This window comes from Artemia franciscana, chromosome 12 (assembly GCF_032884065.1).
Source record: "Artemia franciscana chromosome 12, ASM3288406v1, whole genome shotgun sequence".
Lineage (NCBI taxonomy): Eukaryota > Metazoa > Arthropoda > Branchiopoda > Anostraca > Artemiidae > Artemia > Artemia franciscana.
Window position 1 is genome coordinate 41,440,377 of NC_088874.1, and position 22,813 is coordinate 41,463,189.

Sequence of the window (22,813 nt, forward strand, 5' to 3'; positions counted from 1 at the left end):
ATATTTTAATTACATATTTAATATTTTGAGTTGGTATTTTGGTTAGGTGAGGTATTTAATACAACGCGTTCTGGGCGGCCTGCTTTCCGCAATTCTTTTTTGCAGTCCATAATTTTGTTACTAAATTTTATATTTTCATCATATTCATCAGCTATATTTCATTAAGAGTAACCTAACTTCACTTCTTCAGGGGGGTCGCTGTAAGACATAACTACCGAAAGCCCGAACGGAGGAAACCGACCCAAAATCTCCGAATTTTCGATACTCGAAGTTGGATTCGCCGTATTTTTGGCCGGCTGAAGTAAATAGTAACCGATTATATCGACTCTATGGTAGTAAAAGCACTGAAAAGTAGAATTTTAGCTAAAAAATGTTTGCTTCTTTTCAACCAACTTAAATTTTTGTAAAAGAAAACGAATCAGGTTTTGTGTCCGTTGTTGTCCGTTTTGTGTTTAGCTTACAATTTCAAAAAAAAAAAAAAAAAAAAAAAAAAAAAAAAAAAAAAAAAAAAAAATCAAAATTTGCGTTTGTGTTAGTGGACCAGAAATTGACATGTAAATACTGTGCATATAACATGTGTTATAGTAATTTCTGAAAATAGTTTTAAAATAATTGACTGGCTTATAGGAAAATATATCTGAAAAATAAATCAATGGCATTTATTACTTCATAATACATAAATATGATTCACACGCTCATGCTGACAACAGGGCTGCATCCAGTTTTTTTCGGGAGGGGGGAAGGTTTACAAAAGGATTTTTTCGGGGGTTTACAAAAAAAAACTTCAAAAAAAGCATAAAAAATTGTTCATATTGAAAATCATTGAAAATAGTTTTCGTTTTTACGAGCCGGACAAAGATGTCGGGGGAGGGGGGAGTCTAACCCCTAGCCCCACCCTTTGGATAAGGTATTGCCCGACAATAATACTTCTTCCTGTAAAAACAACAAAAAAGGAACATTTTAATTTTATGTAATTGTATTATTGTAGTTAATTTGTAATGTGTTCTACACCTATAGCCATTTTAGAGGACACCTTGGAAGACACTCGATTTAAAGCTGACAGGATAGCGGACCACCTAGCTCAAAAACAACAACATCCGTCAAGAGATAACCTTGTCCCAAATTCATAAACTGCAAATATTGTAAACAATCAAGAAGGGTTGTGGATTTCATTCTAGCGGTTCTTCGCCACAATTTAGCAGGAAACATTCTATAGTGAACAAAATAAGTGGTGATGTCAAAATCGGATTAATTTTTCGAGAATGGTAATTAGTTTAGCTTCTTCTAAATATAGTCTTAGCTGAATTACCCGACAAAAAAGAGAGGGGGGGGGGTAGGAAATTCATCCCCTCGAGCCGGCAACTTGACAGGCGGTTTTATTTGTGATTAAATAAAAAAAAAACAAGTTTTTTCAACTGAAAGTAAGGAGCGACATTAAAACTTAAAACGAACAGAAATTACTTCGTATATGAAAGGGGCTGCTTCCTCATCAACGCCCCGCTCTTTACGCTAAAGTTTGACTCTTTCTCTCAACTCTTCTTTTTAAAACAGTAAAAAACTTTAGCGTAAAGAGCGGGGCGTTGATGAGGAAGCAGCCCCTTTCATATACGAAGTAATTTCTGTTCGTTTTTAGTTTTAATGTCGCTCCTTACTTTCAGTTGAAAAAACTTGTTTTTTTTTATTTAATTTCTGAACGTTTTTGAATCAATGCATGTTTTGATTTTGGCTCTCTGCAGAGAAATAATTAAAACGAAATTTTCATTTTTTTTTTTTTTGGCTAAATGGCTTTCTCATAATTTTGATCGAATGATTTTGAGAAAAAAAGAGCGAGGGAGGAAGCCTAGTTGCCCTCCAATTTTTGGTTAATTAAAAAGGCAACTAGAACTTTTAATTTTTTACGAATCTTTTTATTAGTAAAAGATATACGTAACTCATAAACTAGCTTACGAAAAGAATGTTTTATTCTCATGTTTTTATTACACATATGAGAGGGTTCGCCCCCTCGTCAGTACCTCTCTCTTTACACTAAATCTTAAATTTTGTCCCAATTCATTAAGAATGACCCCTGAATCACAAAAGCCGTAGAATAAATAGTTGACATTGCTAAAAACACTTTAGCGTAAAGAGCGAGGTATTAGGAGGAGGTGAGCTCCTCATATGGGTAATAATTTCTGTTCGTTTTAAGTTTTAATGCTGCTCCTTACTAACAGCTGAAATAAACTTTTTCATATTTATTTTTTCATTGTTTTTTTTTTAAATAATGCTAGTAAATCCTGCGCTCCCTTCATGGAAATTTTCTTCCCCCATGACAAATTCCTCGATGGAAAGATCCCCCAGTATATCCCCCTCTTCTCAACCCCTCCCCCAACCAAAAAATCCTGAAAACACCTGTACACTTCCCAATAACCATTACTATATGTAAGCACTGGTCAAAGTTTGTAAATTGTAGCCCCTCCCACGGGAACTGTGGAGGAGTAAGTCGTTTCCAAAGACATAGTTATAAGGTTTTTCAAATACGTTGAATAAAATGGCTATCTCAGAATTTTGATCCGTTGACTTTGGGAAAACAATTAGCGTGGGAGGGGGCCTAGGTGCCCTCCAATTTTTTCGGTCACTTAAAAAGGGCACTAGAACTTTTCATTCCCGTTAGAATGAACCCTCTTGCAACGTTCTAGGACTACTGGGTCGATACGATCACCACTGGGAAAAAGAAAAAAGAAAGAAAAAAAAAAAAAAACAAATAAACACGCATCCGTGATCTGCCTTCTGGCAAAAAATACAAAATTCCACATTTTTGTAGATAGGAGCTTGAAACTTCTACAGTAGGGTTCTCTGATACGCTGAATCTGATGGTGTAATTTTCGTTAAGATTCTATTACTTTTAGGTGGTGTTTCCCCCTATTTTCTAAAATAACACAAAATTTTCTCAGGCTCGTAACTTTTGGTGCGTAAGACTAAACTTGATGAAACTTATATATTTAAAATCAGCATTAAAATGCGATTCTTTTGATGTAGCTATTGGTTTCAAAATTCCATTTTTTAGAGTTTTGGTTTCTATTGAGCCGGGTCGCTCCTTACTACAGTTCGTTACCACGAACTGTTTGATATGTTGTAGATTCGTATGCATTATTTCTTTTTTTGGGGCGGGACCCAACAATAAAAATTTTCCGGGGGAAGAGGGCAATAACAAAAAACAAATTCGATTTGATAATTTAACAAAAATTGCCCAAAAATCAGATAATTTAGCTTTTTTTAGAGGCGAGGTCCCAAGTCCCTTAGCTCTCCTCTGTGTACGTCTCTTTTTACTGCACATGCTTTAAAGCAAAAAAAAAAAAAAAATGTGTTTTTTGATGGAGACCTAGTTGCAGGTAAAAATATTGGTACTTGTGTCTTATAACCACCACACTAGGTTCTGTCGAGAAGTGAACTTTGGTTAATGCTAATGAAATAAAACAAAATATGATGGAGAAATGTAATAATTTATCAACATAATTGTGAAAATAATAATGAAAAAATATGGAAGGGGGGCCGTCCAGACCGCATTGTGTTAAATACGTAACCCAACCTAAACAAAATGCCAACTAAATATTTAATTAAAATATAGCTACAATGTAGTTTCCCACCGAGCAGAAGCTAATATTGTCTGGTATAAGGCCATGAAAACCGGGTATTGTCTCATGTTCGCGATACAAGATCTTGAGTGTGATGGGTATAAGACAAAAGCACCACAATAGAACCTCTGTTTCTAAGTGAAAAAAGAAACACTAGAGATGGACAGGCCATGTTTTGTGAATAAAAAATGAGAGATTACCAAAGATTGCACAGTTTGGCCATCCACCTGGGGCTAAATAAAACGCTCAGTCGCCTCAATAAGAGGTCATAAGGAAATATTTAAGTAAAATTGGATTTTCATCGGAGGTGGTAAAGAGTGAAGCTTTGAAAGCTTTGTGAAGCTTTGAAGGAATGAAGCTTTAGGATGGAGAATGAGCATACGCAGCTGTGTCCGCCTCAAGCGGCTTGGTGCAGAAATGTGTCGTTATTAGTAGTAGTAGTAGTAAAATTTCCCATTACAGCGAAAAAAAAGTTTCGAAAAAGTAGAAAATTATAAATATCTTGAAACAGATAAGGTGGGTAGAACGGAGTGAACCACACATCACATTTCGGACTTTTTACCATTTCTACCATGTTTTTTCTGTGTCTTCTGTAAACTAACCGATTTCTGGCGTTTGTTTCGAACCTGCTACCCCAAATGCAGAGCTCTGCTCAAAACTAATTTCTGTATGTGTCCTTAGGTCGAGATAATTCTGCGTTGAAAAATTGGGCCTTAAAATTCTTTTTCTAGAAAAATAAACAATTGCTTATATTTTATTTCTTATTTTTAGATTAACAGAAACACGAGAAACCCGGCATAAAAACAAACAACTTGTTTCTATTTTTGTGGGGGAAAAAATATATATAAAAGAATTGCGTTTAATTGAAATAAAAAAAAACAAAAAACAAACCTGAGATCTTCCCGTTCTTTACCCCAAGGGGGTCTAACTTGCGTTTTTACTGAAAGCAATACAAATTATCATATCTATGATTTAATTGTTAAGACTAACACCCTATTTATTCACTGCTCATTTCCATGCTGTTTATTCACAGTTAGGTTATAACTCTGAATGTGTTAAAACATGAGTGTTTTTACCCAAAGTGTCGGGGCGTAATTTGCTATGGTCAGGGGAGCAACTGCTCCCCGACCCTAGTTTGCACCCCATCTGATATTTAGCGTCTTTAAAATCTTGTCAAAACTAAGATAGGCCTATATATTTCAAGCATCCACAGAAACAGATTAGTTTTCTTTAGTATACCTTACCCTTTAAAGGACTATGTAGCTTATTTTTCATTTGGTCATAATAACTTAACTTAAGAAAATCGCCTCAAACTTTGCAGCCCCAGAATTTTATCAAAATTACGCCCCTGCTGGAGTACCTGTCTCAAGGCTTTAACCATCTAGAAAAATGCCTGATTTTAACCTCAAATTCTTTTGTTCACACCTATGGCATTAATATCAAAATTTGAGGATTTTTCAGGGTTTCTTCAAATTTCCCCAAAAGAAACTTGGTTCCCCGAAATCTCCCCGAAAGCTAATGTTCAACAGTGCACTGTTCGAAGGGGCACCCGCTTTCAGAAATCACTTACAAGAGGTGGTGCCAGTCAAGCGTGGCAGAAACTGCTTTAACCGTCTTGGTTAAAACTACAACTAGCGGGGTGGAACTATGCGGCACGCATGACATGAAATATATACAAGATGGCAGAAAGCGGGCACCCCCTTGCGGTACCTTTACTCTCTTGTCTTTGTTTTGCTAACATTACTTGTTTTCCTACAAAAAGAAAAGAAAAAAAGATAATTAGAAGGTGGAAAGTTTGTGGCTAAAAAGTTACTGTTTGTTCTAAGGCTTGGACCCTCTAGAACAATTCTCTTGATTCTACCCTTCGGATTGTACCCAACGGACCGAGTCCGTTGCTTATCATGCATTGTTTGGCGTAAATCAAGCATGGCAACGTTTCTTTTTTGCTTTTATTTTGCTTATCTTACTTCTGTTTTCTTAAAAACCGAAGCAGAAAGCTGTGACAGGTTATCTGTTTTCTTCTGTTTCTGCTTCTCAACAGATAGAGACAACAGGAACCAATAATTTGCTTCGACATGATGGTGTCATTCTATTTAATAAAAAAACACAAACATAGATCTTAGTCAAGGCTGTATTCGGGATTATTGTTCGGGGGGGGGGTATTCATTTTCGGGACGGAGTTTTACAAAAAAACTTTAATGCATCAAAATATGTTTATATCCATTTCGTTACGTTTTTACGAATCAGACAAAAATTTCAGAGGCGAGGACAAATCCCATACTCCGCTCCCCTTAGATATGCCTTTATCTTAACTTACTAAGATGTTTTTATCATGTTTCTGGTTTTTCCCAAAGAAAATAGTTCAAAGACAAAAAAAAAAATCAAAAGCAAAATTTATTTTAATCAGGTTCTGGTTAGTCGGGTTCTGGCTCCCCTAAAAACAGTTTTAAAGCTACGTTATGGAGGTGTGGTTCATGGGTGGTTCCAAAGGCATGGGCCATCCCAGAAGACCCAAAGTTGCACTTATTACAGGCGTGGACTAGACAAAATAGTAACAATAGAAAACTTTTTTCTGGTACATCCCCCGAAACATTAATTCTGTATCTGCCTCTGCTTTCATTGCACACAGGGTTTCTGGGTCTAAAATTTCAGCTGACTTTGAAAGTTGACAAAATTGACATAGTTAGTGAGCAGTTCTTTGGGCATGTAAGCAGAGGAGTTCAGACCCAGGCTTCTTCACCAGAAATCACATGGCTTTTTGGGATGTCTCTTAATAATTACAATTGCATATGATTCGCTTTTTTTACACTTTTCGAATTTATGCCTCTCCCTAAATGTACTGCCCCAAACCCTCACCATAAGTTTGTGCAATCGTACCTACAACTCAAGAGCATTGCCAACGGGGAGGGTCTTGGGGGCCTGTTCCCTCCCGAAATCCTATAGTTTGTGGGTACTCCCGAGTTTCTGGGAACTTCTTATTCAATTTTTTTTTTTTGTATCATCAGTCCCCCTAAAATAAAATACTGCGTAGATGCCTGCTACAGTTTACATAAGTAAGCAACAGAATGTGTTCAGACTTCGTTAAGCCAATCTCATCAAAACTTATATTTCTTCCTTCTTTGACAGGATGAATTCACTAATGGGTATGACTCATGTGATAGAATACACAAAAACCTCAAAAATCTAACGGGTTCAATCACCGTAACCTACGCATTTATTAATCCAAATTCCAGAAAAAAAACCAGTAGCGTGTAAAAAGTATACCCGAATAGTGTCAGTAGCGTAGAAAATATGTGCTAAAAAACTCACGTTGAGGTTAATGCACTCTATAGACTATATTGCAAATTTATTCAAGGAAGATAGCGGTCTAAGATATAGTGGTTTCAACATTTTCCACTATTTCTTGGAACCGGAAATAGTCTACAAGCTGTGCTCTATTCCATCACAATTTCAAATATCTTGTGGGAGTGGGTAGTCATAAATCTGTGGCCCCTATTTGACTAAAGAAAAAAAATCCACAAAATTGAATTCTTAAGATATTTCCGGCCCTTCCCCATTCCCCATGCCTAAGGGGGTTGTGGATTAATCCAGGCAGTCCAACACTTTCATCAACACTCTTTCTTTTTTTGGGGTGGAATATAAGAATTAGAAATTCTTTAGAGTGGTGAAATTTCTTTATGACTAATCCGCAAGAAGCAAACTCCTTGAAACAACTCTAACAATTTTCGAGAATTTTCATATGGAGGTTCTAATCTTTAAAAGATTTACAAGCAAAGAACAAATTGAACCTTCCTTTCACCTTTTATGACATTCTTTTGAATAAAGGTAAAATAAAATTTATATTAAACGAGAACTACACGAGATATATTTAATGAGAAAACCAGCGAATGTGACCTATTCCGGATTTCTCTCATGTCCCTTTTTCATACTATAAAAATTAAATGCAGAGGCGTCAGTCACTTTACGTAAGTTAATGAAGAAGGGCACCAACCGCAATGAATTTGCCTCAATGAATGGGCCGTCGATAAAAACGGCCTAAAAATGATGCCACGATTTCACAGGGTTTTTGTAGCAATTTCACTGATTTTACTTCAATTTTTTTTCTTCCTCACGATTTTACAAGATCCTCAATATCCGTTAATAAAAGGGTCAAGGGATACAGCCAAGCCGATCATAGGTTGTACCGGTCCACACCTTTCAAGGTGATCATAAGATACCCCTGCGGATAGAGGATCCAATACTTTAAAAGTTGGCTTAAGCTCAAACACAAAGGTTTTTTCATTTTTTAACGTGTTTTACTTAACAGAAAAATAAAACAATATGTATTGATATGGTAAAATGATACCCATCTATCCTGTCTTGTCTGCGTGTCTGATATAGGAGGGACAAGGGGAAAATCGAGGACGAGATTCAAACAAACATTTTGCATGAAGTTTTTCCGCTTGTCACCTTCTGCCGGGTATGCAAATAAGTGGGTGGCTTCAAAAGCACATTTTTTCCCCTCCCCCTGAAATGATGTTCTGCGTGAAACCTGCCCCACCTTAGATATAAGAACGAAACATGGCACTCGATTTTTCGGGCAAAATCAACATTACTAAAACTCCTTTCTTTGGTCAATAGCCTTTCATAAGTTTAGTGGTTTTCACTCTTATTTTCTTCGGTCAATGACTGAAGATTTTCGTCTTTTGGATACGCAAAAAAAAGGAAAAAAAACAAGTACAATAATCCAAAACCAAGCAAACTATTTCATTATACGTAATAAGGTTTCATGCTAATAACGGTACAGCCTATTGCGTGAATTTAATTTCGTCATTGCAGATGACGTAATTCCATCTTTTGGGAACAAAAAACTACGATTGTGGTTTTTCTCAAAGAGTCTCCTATATATATATATATATATATATATATATATATATATATATATATATATATATATATATATATATATATATATATATATATATATATATATATATATATATATATATATATATATATATATATATATATATATATATATATATATATATATATATATAAATATATATATATATATATATATATATATATATATAATTATACATATAATGATATAATTATAATTATATATATATATATATATATATATATATATATATATATATATATATAATATATAATATACACAATTATAATAAAGACACAATTAAATAAAGACCTCATGAGACCCCATGGCCAGGCATACGAAATGCGATATCGTTTGACAAAATATGGATTAATGAAAAGTAACCTAATTAAGAACAGAAATATCTTCGCTTTCGGAACATTTAAATAGAAAAGACATTTAAATCTAAAAATAAGTTCACGATAGAACACATTTTAAAGAGTTGTTTCAACATAAATGTTGAAAAATCATTTAAACATTATAATTGAAGGAATGACATTCTAAAACATATAATTGCTATATATTCCATTGGATACAGTTAGAAAATGCACGTATTTAGGAGGAGGGTCTAGGCCTTTCTTCCGAAGTCCTGAATTTTCGTAACTTTCTTGATACTTCGTATTCAAATTATTAGATAATCTTCTATTATTATCTCCCCCACCCAAAAAAAAAGATAATGCGTACGTGTCTGGGTTGCTCTATCTATTGATGACGCAAATAATCTTTGGAGGGGTCTAATTTTTAGTATTATTAGTCCTAAGCCCAATATAGTCCCTATACAGCCTAGTCAACTTGCTTGAATGTAGATTTGGGCCGCAATTACTCCGATATCTGGTTTAATTTCAACACAGGCATGAATACAGGAAATTTTTTAATTATTTCTAAAATTTCTTTTATTCTTGGTATTGTTCAACTTTTTTATATACTTCTATTTGCGCAACACCCCTAAAAAAATCCTTACATAAACTCCTGTCTTAAAGGCAGGCATCTACATAGTTGGTACGGTCTTTGAGCTCGGGATCCCCTGAAATTCTGAAAAGTTCATAATTTTCCTACAATTTGTTATATATTCTATATAACTGACCTATTGTTTTCAGCATTTAATTGGCTGCAGACATGCCTCCATGGCATGTTTTAATTTTTAACGGCCGAATAATATCTCCTACGACCTCTTGCATGAATTTTTGTCACAATTATCTGCTTTTAGCCGTTTTTAGGCCTTTGGCGGGTTTAAACGTAAAAATTAAAGTTGTGACTACTGCGTTTCTTTCTCGAGTCTTTTCTATCCCCACATTTATTGGCAAAGAAGAGAGGTTCATTGACCGTATGATTTGGACACGAAATTAACTTTTTTTTTCTCTCATCGGGAGTGTTTGATATAAAACTAGAGTATGTCAAGGCCGGGATCTTGGAAAATACTCATGGTTTTCTATCATAACAAAATATTTTTTTGAATATTTCAATAAAACTGAAAAGAGGCATATATATTTTGATAGTTTTTGTTCAAGAGTTTATTGAAACAAATTTTGTTAAAAGCCATTGGTTTACTGAAAACCGTAGTGAAATCTCCAAAAGGGGGTTTGTGGTGTGAAAAGCGGGGCGGCTTCGTACTTCATTCATCCTAGAAATATCCATACTTTAAGTTTCGTGCTACTCTTTACCGTTTTTTCATATAGGGAGTGTTTGATGGAAACTAGGTGCTCCCAGGCCTATTTTATCCTAAAAAGGATAAAATGACTTGTAGTATGCGCACTTTGTGCAAGAGATTTTGCTCAAATAAATTTAATCAAAGGCCATTGGTGTTTTTTAAAACAGCAATTATTTTTAAGAGAGACAGGACGTGTATGTTGGAGGAAGGCTTCATGCCTAATTGTTCATCAATTGTCAATATTTTTACGCCTTTTTCCACATTTATTGTAGAGTTCGACTGTCTTCCGGAGTTTTTAGACACCCCCCCTCCATCCAAATTCTATTTATGTGCTATTTCTAACCCGAACAGTCGATTTTTAGTCACAATCACAAAATTTTCCTTGGGTATCAGAGGTGGCTCTAAAAATTTCTCTGCTGTGCAGACCGCTTGAAAAAAATTAAATCACTGGTTACGACTCGGGCCATATAATGATTTTTATTATTGTTTTCCCTAATTTTTTATAACTTTAATAAAATTCGTCGGTTTGACGGGTTAAAACCTACATTGAAATAATATGCTAATAAACATTAATCAGTGGTCGTTTGACGGACATTTTCCAAATATAAAGGAAGAGTAAGCCCGGGTTTTCCTTGATATACTCAGGCCTACCAAGTCTGTCAGCCAAAGCCACTATAGGTCAGATCTCTCAATGATTCTAAGGGAGGCGTAAGATCGTATCTAGGAAGGTGGAGGCTAACGGGTTTGAACCTCCGAGGTTTTTGTCTAACTCGTAGGAATATAGCTATAAATTTTTGATACGTTTCAAAAAACTATAATCCCTTTCTCCCCAAAGAAATCCTAGATACGCCCTTGGGGAAGGGGGTAATTATTCCCGAAAGTTCGGGTTATTATAAACATTAATTTAGGTATGAATAAGCGTAGCTTACTTATCGGTGTGTCTCTTTATCTCTCTCACTCTCACTCTCACTCTCACTCTCTCTCTCTCTCTCTCTCTCTCTCTCTCTCTCTCTCTCTCTCTCTCTCTCTCCCTCTCTCTCTCTCTCTCTCTCTCTCTCTCTCTCTCTCTCTCTCCTCTCCACTCTCTCTCTCTCTCTCTCTCTCTCTCTCTCTCTCTCTCTCTCTCTCTCTCTCCCTCTCTCTCTCTCTCTCTCTCTCTCTCTCTCTCTCTCTCTTTAGCTCCATATTTTATCTAGAGTTTTATAATTTAGCATATTTAGTCAATCATTTAAAAGTCAATAATACGGTGCAATTCAAAATTATGAAGCTAATTTGTAATTGACGTCACCATCATGCTTGTCTAACATTAACTTATATTTAAGCTCATAGAATATTCGTTACAGTACCAGTCATTTAATGTGTATATTAACAACTTATTTACTATATCAATTTGCGAAATTGTATTTTAGAGCAAAAAAAGAATTTGATACTTATTAATTGCTGAGTATTAATCGGATCCAAAAGCTTGTCTACAGCTATCAATTGATACCCATCCAAACTTTGGGGGAGAATTACAAGACATTTCTATGGTTGTGATCAAGAAAAATACTTTTCTGACCATAATTTTCCTAGTAAGCTGTTCTTCAAGTAAATTTTAGGGGAAGAGTCTCCGTATCTCCTCCGAATTTCTACAAAGATATGGTGATGACGTTTAGCACCTCCTTTGTTTAGACTGACGTCTTAGGAGAATCTCAAAATAATTTATAGATTTCGAAGAACATTCTGGCTGAATATTAGAACTGTGGCGTGCATCGGAGGGGCGCCTACTGTCAGAAATCATGCACAGCAGGTAGTGCGTGCCAAGCGTAGCGGAACTGTGCGGCGCACGTGGTGTTCTCGGTTGTACACCAGGTAACGGATAGTGGACACCCCCGGCGACTTTTATTTTCCGAAAATGGCGATTTTGGAATTCAGCTTTTATTTTCATTATCTCTTTTTTTAACGATTTCGTTCCTTAAGTAAGGCTCCTTAAGGGACTGTTCGTCTGGTATTTTATTTCTAAGGATTTTGCTGATGTAGCTCGAAATTACAAATATAAATTACAAATATTTGCTAATACGAAATCGGTACATGTTCACAATATTTTTTTTTAGGATAAAAAAATAACGTGGCGATCCGTGACGGCCTCATTTTGTTTTCAGAACTCACCACCAAATCGTCAGCTACCAACCTCCAGTCTTATATAGTCTATGAGTATAAATGTGAGTAACATTTATAATTATGTATTTTATTTAATTATTAGAAATTTTCTAGTGGTCGGAAATTGAAATATAGTCACTGCAATAACGAGTTGTACACAAAAATAGCTGTCTTACGTTAAAATGACTTTACGACTTAGGCCATGGTTTGGGACAAAAAAGTGTCAGATACAAGTAACTCGAACATATACAATCACAGGGGGGATCTAATAATTTGGACAGGGAACTTCAGGTCGTTGCCCCCCTGTTCCAAAATATTAAGTCTTTTAAAGGTCTTTCCTAAGTTGTTTTCTATCTTTTTTTATTTAACTTGGCTATTTGTGAAGCATTTTCGGTTGCGCCCACCCTGAGCCAACTTTCTACCTACGCATCTGAGATGGTGGCTACCAGCTGTGCATAATCAAACTGTATTAACTACATATTATTCTGATTTTTAAGCTAAGATACAATTAACCAACATGATTGTCCTCTATACAATGTTTTCAGTATATTTAATATTAAAGTTGTTTTAATTTGTCTAACAAACAATCCTGAAGATAGTGACCTTTTTCGATACAAGTGAAAAAAAATATTAAAAAGTGTAGAGCCCGTGGGCACTTTTGAAACGATTCAAGAAGAGGAGGCTGGGGCCACAGAAGTAGCGTATTGAGGCCGGATCTGTAAACCTCCCCAAAAATTGTTGCTATGCCTCAGTAGGCCTAGTAATAATTTGGTCTGAAGAAATCGCTGTAGATTTTATTTTCGATACAGGCACAGGAGGTTACAACTACCACTAACAACTCACTACAACAAAAAGCCGTCTGAGGCCGATATGACTGTGAAAACTAATCCAACCCAATCTACTCAAAGCCTCGTTTTTTCCCCTCTTCTATGGAAGTCCAGTATCTTTTTAATCATTCTTTATCAGCTCTTTCCACCCCATTCAGGGATGTCCCAGTTTTCGTTGGTTCCCGGTGGATATCCAAAAAGCAAAATTTTTGGTCATCTATCATCATGCGCAAAGTGTGACATTTCTTTTATTACAGCTCTAGAAAGTGGGAGAGAACTGCATGTTTCGTACAGCTTATTGTTTGGTATACGGTTCTTATGGAGCGGAATAAAATGACCAGGCGTCAAATGTCTTTGATATGCTCCAACCGTATACATAAAACAAACAAAAAAATGCCGGCAGGTGATTCTCGCACGCGTTGGGTACCGCCAACAGAAAGTGAAATCTACCATATATATGCCAAGGGCATTTGGTAAAGAGAGCACTTTTTGCTCCTTTTTTTAATAACAGGTTTTCACTATCCATAAAGCATTTGTGAAAAAGCGAAAATCGCTTAACAGACTGTTATGCGTTCCGGACGGCCAAACCACAAGGTCTTTTAAGAAAGTGGACCTGTTTGTGTTTATTTAACTCTTTTCCTTTTATGTTTGAATAACCAGTGAAAGATGTTTGTCCTTCACGTAAAAATAATTATAACATACCCACAGGTATGTAACTGTCAAAGGGATAATATTAAGTCAAACATAAATAAAGAGTTTGGAGGGATTGTTGGTCTTATATCATATTTTACAGAAAAAAACGTAAAAGCCAAAATCACCCCAGGCTCAGACATGCACACGGGGATTGGGGTGGAGTTTCAGGTCTCTAAGAGTAAATTCCAAGATTCTTCCAGTTTTTCAAATAAATCATCAAGCTTTGCATGTTTTCAAGTTTTACCCTCCTCCCTACATCCCCCCCCGAAAAACCCAACATGTAAGTGTGCCTAGCTGGAATCTTTTACAAAGTTGGGAATGTATCTTCTCTCAACCTCCTCTCGCCTCCTCCTCTCGGGTAGTGCTGTTTGTATTCGTAACTGGGCATATATCAATATGTTTTAATGTTTGTCATAGATCAACATACTTTTGTAATCGTCTCTTATATGCTCTGTCGTCGAAATCGGAACTCCCTCTTCTTCAGTTCTGTGATTTCATCAAAATCACTGGAACCCCATCCATCATAGGGGCATACTGATTCGACCATTAGGAGACGGGGTCGAATAAAAAAAACATTTTAGGACACTTTTTTTTTATTATTGTTCCTGGAATGGGTCCTCCCAACCAGTATCCCGATACTCCTATGGGTAAGTATCCCCTCCACGATCCCCACCTATAGACATATGGAAAAGATCTCCGTATGAATTTGAAGAAGGTATATACCCCTTTAATAGATATTAGGAGGAAAATTCGAAGTTTCAATCCTCTTTAAATGGCCACCCTCTTTAAAAGTAATATATTTATATCGCGCAAGAAATAAACAGATTCTTTTCTGGAAGAGATATTTGGAAGCTGTTTTTATCTAGTCCAAAGACTTAATGATTTTCACCCCAGTCCTTGAACACCTATTATTTTTTGTGGTACTATTAAGTCAAGCAAAATATTGAGACTAAACCCATCATCGTTCGTGTATTTTGTTCAGTCAGAAGCTATGAAATTAAAATTTAAAGCATTTTACACGAATTTTGCCCCCAGAATATTTTCCTTCTTGTATCCACAAGGCCTTGAAGGTGACACTATTTTCAGATGCTAGGGCGGACCATAACCTCTCTTGTCCATCTGCAATGGGGTAAGGAACAAAAATGGTGTTGATATTTGATAATTACTGGACAATTCTTTGCTTTAACTAAAATTGTTTATGTTATTCGGATTTTTGGGGCGGTGCTCATAGTAGCCCATCTCCATTAGCTTTGAAAACTTAATAATAAATTACGTCTATTTTGCATTCAACTTTGTTAAAACTTCAAACACCTACGAGCAATTCTTTTTTATTTATAAATACCCTCGCTCTTCGAAATACTGCGTTTAGCATACATTTGAAATTATATGAAACTTTTTTTGACATAAAACAAAGCCAAACTTCTAAATTAAGCAAAATTTCACATTTAGATGGGAATGAAGCCGTTCTTCGGCCTCTGTTTATAATTTTAGTTTTGTCCATCAATTTTCATGGCAGCTATGCTATGACACTAGGTTCTGGTTTTATCGAAACAAGAGGGGGGGGACATTACTTGGAATATGGAACGTCAGTGAATTGACAAAAATGAAAGAAATACAGTCAAGAAATGAATTGGTAAAATTCTAGTTTAACTACTTTTTGCGATCTTGGAAAGAGGTAAGGTTAGGAAGATGAAACTTTCAGCAGTGAATTCAAGGCCAAAAACATACCCTGGAAAACTATTGCCAAGGTTCCATATTAACCATGTTTTGATTTCTAAATCTTAGAAATTTGCCTACTATAAGGTTTCTATACCCATTGAAGTTTTGACAAAACATCGTTTTACCTTAATTTTCAGTTATCAGTTTCTTTTTCTCTTGTTTTAGTTATGAAAATGGAATTCCTGTTATTTGAGTAGATTAAGTCATATCAATGGGTCTTTTCTAAATTTAGGATATGTATTTGCAGATATTTGAAGCCTCATAAAATGGGATAAGTAAAGTTGCGAAGCTTGAATGAGTCTTTTCTAAATGTAGGATATGTATTTGCAGATATTTTAAGCCTCATAAAATGGGATAGAGTAAAGTTGCGAAGCTTGAATGGGTCTTTTCTAAATTTAAGGATATGTATTTGCAGATCTTTGAAACCTCATAAAATGGGATTGAGTAAAGTTGTGAAGCTGAAAATAGATTTCTTGTACTTTATTTAAGCAGAAGATCTGTTTTACAAGGTTTCACTTTCATAACACAAATATTTTAAAGGTCATCAAAGGTCAGTGCCCTCTAGAGGGAGGAGTGGAGGTAGGTACTTCAAAATACCATTGCGGAATATACTTTAGTCTGTAGACCCATCCCTGAAAGTCTCATCTTACTAACCTGACCAAGATAGCAAAAAGTAGTTAAATTAGAATTTTACAAATGAATCCAGAGAGAGAGAGAAAAAAAAAAGAAGGCGAAGCAAACTAGGCTCTCAAACTAGGCCAATCAACTACTGCCACAAGAACCTTTTTGCACAAAGCAGTTGGCTTGTTACTGTGGTTGTTAATATCAGCAAATATATTCCTCCAATATACTCCATATAATATTTGAATAAAATTGTTGAAGGTAGTTGTTGTTTATCCAAAGAATAGATCACAAGTTAAACAAGCTAAAGCATGCCACTGTCACAAACAAAGCTGTGCAGAAGAGTATACCTTCAAAACATTTATCAAAAATGTAATTATCCTTAGATTTATCCTGCAACATATCCTATTGGAAAATACACTCAGTACACAATTTATCCTTTAATCAACTCTATATCCTTAATCCACTTTAAATCCTCTAAATTTTTGAGAATGGTGATAGAGGAAGGTGCACCGGTAGTATCACCACTTCAGAACACAAAGATCATCCAACATCAACTAGATGTCCAACCACTTTCCTTTTCTCTTGCTAACAAACCACTGCATCTATCAGTAAGGTTTTAAGTGAAAGTGTGAACGACAAGAAGTAAAAAAGACAATTTCAATAGGTCAGGGCCAAGATTGAATTCAGTTTTCTGTGCCAAGTATCTTCAATACCGATAGACTTGAAACGAGACAACTAGAGTGGGTATAATTGACTATTAGGAGTATCTTACCAGCGTAGAAGACATCTTCCCTCTTGTATGAATCTGAGGGCCTCTTTTCCCTTTAGGAGTAAATATGGATATTGAGCAAAAGAATATACCAATCCTTTACGCGAGGTGTTTATGGTTATGACGATGATGACGACTATGCAGGAAACTGTCGCAGGAATGGAAGGAAACTGTTGCAGGAAACTATGCAGGAATCGATAAGTTATGAACTGAGAACGCAGACATTGAGATGCAAGACAGGCGACTTCAATTGGCCTTCATGGCAAAGAATAAACTTACTTTTATCGTCCGATTTTTTTTTCCAATACCGACAGTGAGATTTGAAATAAGAACGGAACCCCCCCCCCCAGAAACAATAAAAGTCGTCACAGTAAAGATTATCATCTTTAAGCAACATAATTTCCAGAGTTATCCTAGTATAAACAGGAATTAGGGACAAAGTTCTTCCAGTAAAAGAAATTCTAGGCTTTGCCCAACCCATGGAAAAAATAGGGACAAAGTTAATTGGAACCAATCTACAATATGCATATTTGGAGGATAGAAGCATCCAAACTTGTGTAACCATTAAAAACAAATATACTACATTTGCCCAAAATCTAGAAATGAAGTGAAGCAGCATCGATCCCTGCCTTCTCTGCCCTATATCTCTTCCCTGTGATAGTAGCAATTAATCTCTCCCCAATGCTACAACTTGAAACACTGACTTTAGCGGTGAAACAAACATAGTTGACAGCTACAGTATTTTATTGGGGGGGGGGGCAAGAGGGGGTGCTATTGAAGTAGGTGCTATTCAAGTGGTAATGAAGAAAAGTAACTATTTAACAAACACGCTACTTGATGAATTTAAAAACATTATGCAATACCTTATAAACAATAAACACACATTAAACAATCATAAATATAAGTGCGGGTGCTCGGCATTTGTTAAAATAGTCAGCAATGAGCTGCTGAAGACGACGGTAGTAGCGTAAAAAAGCTTTCAGGTGGGCGAAAGTGAATGTCGTATACCCTCGGCTTTTTTCAGCCATGTAATTATAATTTTTTGGAAAATCCTCTCTTTCTTGGAGACCACTTGTCCCTCCTCTATAAAAGTTACACGAGCCATCTAAGACTCTTTTACCCCCCCCCCCACTACCTCACAGGCTAGTGGTACGAAGGGGAAAAATTGGCTAACACCTAGCCAGAATAACTAAACGGAAAGGTAGTATAATTTTTTTTTATAATTTTATATATATATTTATATATATATATATATATATATATATATATATATATATATATATATATATATATATATATATATATATATATATATATATATATATATATATATATATATATATATATATATATATATATATATATATATATATATATATAATATATTATAATTTTATATTTTTTTTTTTTATAATAAAAAAAGACAAAAGAGTGACTCATAGCCTACAGTACGTAAGTAAGTATAACGGCACTAGTTCCTTAAGGTCCCAACCGGCGGCGCTGATCTCCTTTTCATGGTCTTTCAGCCAAGGAAGCGCAATGGGGATGTGGGGCCAGCCATCCTGTGCTTTCGCACACCCTTCCTGCTTACCTTCCGCTGATTTCTCCACGTACCCATTTAGAGCTGGGTCGACTCTGGCTGAGCTTACAGAGTCACGATACTAACCCCCGTTCCAAACCAAATAGCCAGCCACACTAGGAATGGAACTTGTCCCGCTCCAACAAATGATTCCCAACCCGGCGCACCAACCACTTAGCCAGGACGGCTAGCCCTACAGTCATATAAAACAAAAACAATTATTAAGAAAAGATTGGTAAAAATAAAACTGTAGTCAAATAAAACAAAACAAAAAAGTTAAAACAGCGATATTTGGATGCTGAATACAAGGGGAACAAAAGTAAGTGAATAGATGGAAATGACACAAGCTACGGAATGAAATACATTTATTTTCCGCAAAGACAGATCAAGATCAAACAAACTCACTAAAGACCATCCAATTCATTATCTAATAAAATGAAAAAAAAACAAGTTTTTCAACTGAAAGTATTGGGCAACATTAAAACTTAAAACAGCAAGGAATTATTACGTATATGAGGGGGTTCGCCCCCTCGTCAATATATCCCTCTTTACGCTAAAGTTTGAATTTTGTTCCAGCTCTTTAAGAATGGCCCCTGAATCACAAAGGGTTTAATTAGAATAAATAGCTCATTTGAAAGTAATAAAAAAAACTTTGGCGTAAAGAGCGAGGTATTTACGAGGGTCGAACCCCCCTCATATACGTAATAATTTCTGTTCGTTTTGAGTTTTAATTTTGCTCCTTACTTTCAGTTGATAAAACTTGTTTTCTTACTTAATTTATGATCTTTTTTTTAAATAATGCTGGGAAATCCGGCACTCCCTGCATGAAGATTATCTTCCCCCATGAAAAATTCCTCCATGGAAAGATTCTCCCACGTAATCTTCTCCCCCAACCCCCTCCCATCAAGAAAAATCCCTTCTGCAAACTTCTTCGCATTTCCCAATAGCCAACACTGTATGTAAACAATGGGCAAAGTTCATGACTTGCAGCCCATCCCCTTGGGACTGTGGGGGATTAAGTCATCCTCAAAGACACAGTTATTAGATTTTTCGACTATGCTGAACAAAATGGCTGTCTCAAAATTTTGATCGGGCGACGTTAGGAAAAAATGAGCGTGGGAGGGGGCCTAGTTCCCCTCCAATTTTTTGGTCACTTGAAAAGGGCACTATAAGTTTTAGTTTCCGTTCAAATGAGCCCTCTCGCGATATTCTAGGACCACTGGGCCGATATGATCACCCCTGGGAAAAAAAACGGAAAAAAACAACAAAAAACACGCATCCGTGATCTTTCTTCTGGCAAAAATACAAAATTCCCCATTTTTGCAGATAGGAGCATGAAACCCCTACGGTAGGGTTCGCTGATGCACTGAATCTGATGGTGTGATTTTCATTAAGACTTTATGATTTTTAGGGGGTGTTCCCCCTTTTTTGGGGAAAATAAGGCAAATATTCTCAGGCTCGTAACTTTTGATGGATATAACTGATCTTGATGAAACTTATATTTGCAATCAGCATAAAAATTAGATTCTTTTGATGCATCTATTAGTATCAAAATTCCGTTTTTTAGAGTTTTGGTTACTATTAAGCCAGGTTGCTCCTTACTCACAGTTCGTTACCAGAAACTGTTTGATCAGACTCTAAGTAAGTGATTTATGCCGGGAGGGAAGGGGTACAGCTTCGGGGTGTGGGCTAGAGAGTCCATTATGCTGAGTAAGTGTCTCGTCAAGTCCAAACCGAAAATGCTGCTGCAATGGGGTTGGTATCAGACATTCAGTTGGGCGTGAAAGAAATTCAAAATTACTAGCATTAAAGATGAATTTTTTGACAATAAAAGGAAGAATTAAGCTTCCAAAACGTCAAAAAGTCTCATTTTTCAGATTGTTAATGAAGCAAATGTATTTTGGGCATTACTAGAAAGGGCATTACAATTTCGTACTTTTTTGTAGTTATTTTCTTTTAAGAGAGAACAGAGTATGTCTACACTCCTTTGCAGATGCCCATGAGAACACCAAATTATTGTTCATCAGCTATCATGCCTCATGCAGGAGGGGGCTGAATTTGGGGAATATGTGAAAAAAACATCATAAAATAGGTATAGCTTTCCGACAATTTTGCAGTAAAAACTGCACTCTAATTTCATTGGTCTATGTCGTTTACGTGTTTTCATAGCCCACCACATTGTTCCTTATTTCTGGAGAGTTAAATGACTCCACTTTTATTAAAAATCTACTTGTTACTAAAACCTCAAGTGGTTAAATTCCACCTGTACGGTTCAGCTGCGAGAAGTTAAGTTAGCCACAAGAAGTAAAAAAAAGTTAGTCCCGAAAATTTCATCAGTATTTCTTCTGCTTTCTCTATGGTGCCAAGTTAACATGGTCCATTGCTTAGACATTTTGCTTAAAAACTATAAAGGTGTACTTAATTAGTTTTTCTCCCTATCACCTTTTTTTAAACGTATGAATTCATTTATTTGGAGGGGGTGCAATTTCCTGGGAAGTACTGAGGGCTGAAAAAAACAGAGACGTTAAACGAGCATTACGTGAAAATATGGGTATGTATCGTAAGAATATTGAAATGTCGGGGGTAGGGGGAATGATCACACGCCTGGGCCATATATTGGGAAAGCATGAATAATTTTGTTTTTTAAGAGGTCCCCAGAGGCTCCAAGAAGTCTCGGCTCAAAAGAGCCATTTCCATAAAAAGTTTCAATATGTTTGGTAACGAAATTATAGAAAATATGTTTCTATGATTCAAATATGCACCATTCGATTTCATTACAAACCATTTCTCAAAACTTGCAAAACTGCAAGAGCAAAACACTTTTTTTCTGATTCAGACGAGAAAAATAAAGAAATTGTCTATTTGTTCTATAACAGCCTAAAATATCTAATGAAATTTGATTATAAGCTTGTTAACGTAAATGTAAAAAATAATGTGAAATAGTGTTCAGAAATTTCGTTTTCAAGATGCTCTACTTATGCAGAATGCCAAATTATTTTTTCAACCTTGCAAATTCTCAACGTAAAACATAAAATTGGCGAAAGTAGACTAATTTCAGGGTCGTAATGGCGATAAAACTACGAAAAATTGTTAGTTAAAAGTTTTGTATGGTTTTAACGCCTGTATTAGTAACAGTAGAATCGGTAAATAAAAATCATTGGCGTAGCTCAGGATTGAGACTTTCGCCTTCGAAAAGTAAAAATTTGTTAGTCACTTGAGGCATAGGTTGAAAATTTGGAGACACAAGGGTTGGAGACACCCATCCCCTTCCTCAAACAGAACAAAGTTTGATATACACCAATCGAACCATTAAAATTCACTTTATATTTTCTTCGTAACCACTGAGGTACGTTTTCTTTACACAGAATTTAAATATTTTTTTTGTTACTATATCTAATTAATGATTTTTTAAGTTCTAAGAAGTAAGTGACTGTGAATTTCGTTCAGCTTCCTGCTTAATTAAATTATTATAAACAAATTTTAGTTGAAACTCTTCGGCATTACGGTTGAAGGTTGCACTGTCAGGATTTTTATCCCATGGTTTTTGGATTGTTTTTCAAGGGGGGTGGCTCCTCCAACCAATCTATAAACGTGTGTAAAATCTTCTTAAATTCAAGCTCCTGACCCTCCAGAAAAATAAGATCCTTAGTTCCGATGCATAGAATGATGTAACAGCTACTTTTGCGGTTCATACCAAAAATAAGTTTTCGTCCCAGGCCCAGGAAGGTAGATTTTAGTCAGATTATGCAATCCACATTGTGCTGTTTATTTGTGTAGAAAATTTATATCTAAGTAGTGTCCCATCTCTATATAACCAGTTTATCCCTATACACATAACCCCCATCATATAAAAAAAATAATATAAACTTTGGTTAAAATGAGCTTCCTCCCCATATTACTCGAGCATTGTCTTGATGCGACCATACTGGGTATATATATATATATATATATATATATATATATATATATATATATATATATGTATATATATATATATATATATATATATATATATATATATATATATATATATATATATATATATATATATATATATATATACACGCTTTCTTTTCAAAATATAGCCAAAGAAATGATCAAAAATGGGTTTTTAAGGCAGAACAAGAATACTGAAAAAACACACAAGCGAATATTTCGAGAGGACAACCGCCTCTCTTCTTCAGCGCGAACAAAACAGTATATTCAAGGAGAATGCCGAAGAAAAAACCAACAAAACAAACGCGGAATATATATATATATATATATATATATATATATAT

At 35.5% G+C, this 22,813-nt stretch overlaps 2 protein-coding genes across 6 annotated transcripts in view; one reads left to right on the forward strand and one right to left on the reverse strand.

Annotated features, from left to right (window-relative positions):
* The window catches only part of LOC136034142 (uncharacterized), a 142,752-nt gene that overhangs the window by 37,548 nt on the left and 82,391 nt on the right, over nt 1–22,813 (forward strand). For all 3 annotated transcript variants that reach the window (XR_010619122.1, XR_010619121.1, XM_065715324.1), the window contains exons 2-3: nt 1,018–1,265; nt 12,277–12,384. The gene's annotated coding sequence lies outside the window, so the exon portion shown is untranslated. The remainder of the gene's footprint in view (nt 1–1,017; nt 1,266–12,276; nt 12,385–22,813) is intronic.
* LOC136034141 (ecdysone-induced protein 75B, isoforms C/D-like) overlaps nt 1–22,813 on the reverse strand; it is a 79,743-nt gene that overhangs the window by 27,531 nt on the left and 29,399 nt on the right. Inside the window, exon 1 of one of the 3 annotated variants that reach the window (XM_065715321.1) lies at nt 16,533–16,599. The exons of 1 other annotated variant lie outside the window; for it this stretch is intronic. In XM_065715321.1, coding sequence (XP_065571393.1) covers nt 16,533–16,584 — 52 coding nt within the window. In that variant the 5' untranslated portion in view covers nt 16,585–16,599. Of the gene's footprint in view, nt 1–9,619; nt 9,788–16,532; nt 16,600–22,813 lie in introns of those variants that run through there. One more of the 3 variants, XM_065715322.1, reaches the window with a different exon arrangement.